Genomic DNA, 5,000 nt, shown 5'->3' with positions numbered 1-5,000 from the left:
TGGTTTAAAGCTCCCAGTTTGGTTAATTTCCAGCCCCAGGTAGGTGTAACTGTTTGTGGTCTCCAGTGGGCAGCCATTTAATATAAATGAGGAGGTGGGCATTTTTAGATTTTTTCTCTGGAACACCATCACTTTTGTCTTCTTTGGGTTGATGGGCAGTGCCCATGTGGTGCAGAAACTCTCCAGTACTGCCAGGCTGTCCTGTAGGCCCCTTTCTGTTGGGGAGAGCAGCAGGAGATCATCTGCATACAGCAGGAACTTCACCTCGTGGTCATGCAAGAGGAGGCCTGGTGCTGGGGAGGATTCCAGGGCTACAGCCAGTTGGTTAATAAATATGTTAAAGAGCGTTGGGCTCAAACTGCAGCCCTGCCTGACTCCTCGACCCTGCTTGAAGAACGCGCTTCTCTTCCCGTCCACTTTCACACTGCATTGGTTCCCAGTATATGAACTCTTGATGACATCATAGATTCTACCTCCTATTCCGCTCTCTAGGAGTTTTAGGAAAAGGCCTGGGTGCCACACCGAGTCAAACGCCTTCTTAAAATCCACAAAGCAAGCGTGTATTTTGCCACGTGAGCTGTGGACATGAGTCTTGATAAGGCTGTGCAGTGTGTAGATGTGGTCGGTTGTGCGGTGGTTTGGCATGAACCCAGCTTGGCTTTTGCTGAGTACGTCCTGCTGTGTGAGGAAGGAGAGGATCCTTTTATTGATGATGCTGTTAAACAGTTTCCCCAGTGTACTGCTGACACAGATTCCTCTGTAGTTTGCTGGATCATATCTGTCCCCATTCTTGTAGATGGGTGTTATGAGGCCTTCACTCCAGGCCTGAGGAAAGGAGCCCGCACTCAGGATAAGGTTGAAAAGTCTTGCGAGTGCCTCATGTATGTCCGGGGGGCTGTATTTGATCATCTCTGGCAGGATGCCATCGGTACCGCTAGCCTTCTTACATTTTATCAGCTTTGTTCTTTCTCTTATTTCCTCCATCGTGATTGGTGTATCCAGGGGGTTTTGAAAGTCCTTGATTGTCTCCTCCATGTCCTTCAGCTTTGCGGCTATTTGTTTCTGTTCCGGGGTTTGGGCATTTTCTGGGATGTCTTTGTAGAGGTCCCTGAAGTAGTGGAGCCAGATGTGGCCATTTTGGATGTGGAGAGGGCTTTTCTTGGGCTTTGTCCCAATGTGGTTCCAGGTCTCCCAGAATGAGTTGTCTTGGAGGGAGTCCTCCAGCTGTTGGAGTTTGTGGGAGATGTGGCTCTGTTTTTTCCGCCTGAGGGTGTCTTTGTATTGTCTCTGTAGGTGGTCATGGGCTTCCCTTAGGTCCTGGTTGTTGGGGGTCTCTGTGCTTTTGGTTAGAGGCTGCCCTTAGAGAATTACGTAGAGCCTTGCACTCACTGTCAAACCATTTTTGGGACTGTTTATTTGTGGATCTCTTAAAGTTGGTCTGCTTGAGGCCGGCGAGTACTGCCATGTTATATAAGATGTTGCTGAAGTCCTTCACTGCATGGTTGACACCTTGTTTGTTCAGTTCATATAGGTTGGTATGAAAGTTTGTCAGCAGTTCTTGGATTTTGGCAGTGTTGGTCATGTTGGTGAATTTGATGGCAGACTCTTTGGGCCATTTGAAGGATGGTGGCAGCTTGTAGAGACCGTTCTGGTGAGGTTGCTGTGTGGTTGGTTTATCGGTGGATTTCAGGTACAGCAGGATTTGGTTGTGGTCTGACAGGTGTGTTTCAGGGGTGACTATGAGGGCATTGATGTTTATGGGGTCTGTGTCTGTGACAGCATAATCTACCACACTGCTGCCTACATGTGAGTTCATAGTAAATCTCCCAAGAGAGTCACCCCTGGTTCGCCCATTCATTATGTATAGGCCGAGGCTCCGGCACAGGTTCAACAGGGATTTCCCACTTTTGTTTACTGTCTTGTCATAGCTGTTTCTTGCTGTCTGCATTGGTTCCTGGTAGTAGCTCTCTCCTCCAAGTATGTATGTGTTTCCCTCAGAGGTCAGATAGTCCTTCTCTGTGCCTGTTCTAGCGTTGAGGTCTCCATAGATGAGCACTCTGCCCTGAGACTGGAAGTGGCTGGCTTCTCTTTGTAGGACCTCATAGATGTCAGGTTTGTAGTAAGGGGACTCTGTTGGGGGGATATATGCTGCGCACAGGTACATGTCAGACTCTCTCTCTCTTTCCTCCTTCTCTCTCTCTCTCTTTCCTCCTTCTCTCTCTCTCTCTCTTTCCTCCTCCTCTCTCTCTCTCTCTTTCCTCCTCTCTCTCTCTCTTTCCTCCTCCTCTCTCTCTTTCCTCCTCCTCTCTCTCTCTCTTTCCTCCTTCTCTCTCTTTCTCTCTCTCTCTCTCTCTCTCTCTCTCTCTCTCTTTCCTCTCTCTCTCTCTCTCTCTCTCTCTCTCTCTGTATGTCTCTCTCTTTCCTCTCTCTGTATGTCTCTCTCTCTCTCTCTCTCTCTCTGTATGTCTCTCTCTCTCTCTCTCTGTATGTCTCTCTCTCTCTGTATGTCTCTCTCTCTCTGTATGTCTCTCTCTCTCTCTCTCTCTCTGTATGTCTCTCTCTCTCTCTCTCTCTGTATGTCTCTCTCTCTCTCTCTCTCTCTGTATGTCTCTCTCTCTCTATCTCTCTGTATGTCTCTCTCTCTCTCTCTCTCTGTATGTCTCTCTCTCTCTCTGTATGTCTCTCTCCTCTCTCTGTCTCTCCCTCTTCTCTCTCTCTCTGTGTCTCTCCCTCTTCTCTCTCTCTCTGTGTGTCTCTCCTTCTTCTCTCTCTCTCTCTGTGTCTCTCCCTCTTCTCTCTCTCTCCCCCTCCCTCCCTCCATCCATCCCTATATCTGTGCCTCTCTCTCAATGTATATATATTTGTCTGTCTGTCCATCCCAATATTACCTATTCCTCATGTGTGTGTGTGTGTCTGTGTGTGTCTGTGTAGGATGAAGGGGGGGGGCACCATAATCAGGCTTCGCTCAGGGCGCTGTAAAACCTAAGGCCGGCCCTGGATTGTAATATCTATTTTATCCAGATACACAACATTAATTAAAGACTGCAGAGTGGTACAAAGACACTCGACGGTGTGGGTAACCATAATAGAGAAAACAGCCATTATGTACATTAACTTTTTAGCCTTTTTTTGTTGGATATTCTTTAGCAGGTAATTTTTGGATATAAGAAAAAAAAAATCACATTTTATTCATAAGAAAGAGTACATGTACTGGTCAGTGCCCATTGGTCAGCCTTCATTGTTTTTCAAGTTAGCAGCAGGGCTCTCCTTTCTCCCTTGATCAATTTTGCACCCAAGAGTGGAGTGTGTTAAAAAAACTGTACAGTTTTATATGATGCCAGTTATCTGGCTGCAGTTCTGATTTTATTGGCTTTGGTAGTTCTCGAGTCCTCTGTTTGCAGCAAGCACTTGTGCCAGACCTCCTGAGCTGTACACTTATTCTGGAAAGTAACTCAGAAAGTATTAGAGGCAGTGGATCAAGGTAGACTAACATGATGTATGAACCAAGCATGCCATATATTTCCTTAGAGGGACTCGGAGCAGATGGGGCTGGAGGAAGCCCCAAGTATGTATAAAATATTTTTAATTATTCAGCTCTGGTACACTTTAAGCAATTAATTACAACTTATTTCTTTAGAATATGAAAAAGAAGATATGGTCAATGAAACCAATGACTGGCACCAAGTGCCATCTAATCCACCTTTGGGGAAAAATGGCATTTGGCAGGTGAAGTGGAACTCTGATTTCATGAAGTCAGAAGATGTTACTGCACTGCAGCAGCTAGTGAAGACACTGAAGACACAATTACAGAAGTCACAAAGGTTAATTCAGGTTCTTGAAAACAAACGTTCTTCCTCATCTCATGGTTCCACATCACACAGCCTGACCGATGAAGATGAAGGCTGGCAGTCAGACACTGCTGAGGGGCATCCCTATAGACTCTTAAAACAGCTAGCTGAAAGAATGTCTGTGCTGGAGATGCAGGTCCATCAGTTGCAGAGTACAGGAACTTACTGCCAAACTAGTTCAGCAAAAGAGTTTGGGTGAGTAGCAGCATGAAGAAATTAAGCCACTATTCGTCTTACCTAACAGAAAAACTAATTATTCATATACATATTTTACAGAATATGATTTGGTATATCCAATTAGGCAGTGCATTAATGAAGACTTAAGCTTTTTATTACATACCAACCAATCATCTTTCAGTTTTGTATACTCTGATCAGAAAAATGTTGAATTCATGTAAATTGCTATAAATGAATGCACTTTGTTTTTTATGTTATTATAGAAGCAAAAGATGTGTACAACAGCAACAAGTGTCAGGATTCCTCCTCTGCTGAGGGCTAAATAATAATCATCACTTATCCATCAGAGCAATTGAAAAGGGTCCTATACTAAGTAGTACAAACAGACACACTCATCAACCACAGTTGAATACATTTATTCTATAGCAGCTTCCTCAATTGACAAACATATTCTAAAGATATCTACCAGATTGCAACAGCTGTATAACAATTTATAGTTGGAATATGTATAGCTGCTCTACACCCTAGGTTCTCAACAGTGGTGCATTGCTATACCTCACCTGAGGTTTGCAATATTTAACCTTTTCTTATGCTAGCAATGAATTCGAGGAGACCGGCAGTTTTGGGATAAAAAGTCAATGCAATGCATTTAATTAGTTAAGCAGATCAGGAACAAAATATTTTCAAAAGGATAAATTACACTACCCACAGAAAGGTGTAATTTCTTGTCCTACAAATTTGTATATATACTTCTAACATATGCACTATGCCATGTATATATATAATTGAACAGAAAGTAAAAACTTATGCCAGCAATACATGGGTCGATCCGGCGGCCGATTAGCCGTCGGATCGACTCCCACCACGTCCCCGCCACATCCGCGTGGGTGCGCGGATCGATTGCCGCTTGTCCCCGCCGGCGCTCCTTATCAGCTGCTCGATTCCCTGCCATTGTCCGCCGGCGGGAATCGAGTG

The 5,000-nt window shown here is 44.8% G+C and overlaps 1 protein-coding gene across 4 annotated transcripts in view; it reads left to right on the top strand.

Annotated features, from left to right (window-relative positions):
* The window catches only part of LOC137521230 (myomegalin-like), a 403,861-nt gene that overhangs the window by 336,632 nt on the left and 62,229 nt on the right, over window positions 1-5,000 (top strand). For all 4 annotated transcript variants that reach the window (XM_068240204.1, XM_068240203.1, XM_068240202.1 and 1 more), the window contains one exon: window positions 3,638-4,043. In XM_068240204.1, the coding sequence (XP_068096305.1) occupies window positions 3,638-4,043 (406 nt within the window). The remainder of the gene's footprint in view (window positions 1-3,637; window positions 4,044-5,000) is intronic.

This window comes from Hyperolius riggenbachi, chromosome 6 (assembly GCF_040937935.1).
Source record: "Hyperolius riggenbachi isolate aHypRig1 chromosome 6, aHypRig1.pri, whole genome shotgun sequence".
NCBI lineage: Eukaryota > Metazoa > Chordata > Amphibia > Anura > Hyperoliidae > Hyperolius > Hyperolius riggenbachi.
This window is presented reverse-complemented; position numbering and strand designations above follow the sequence as displayed.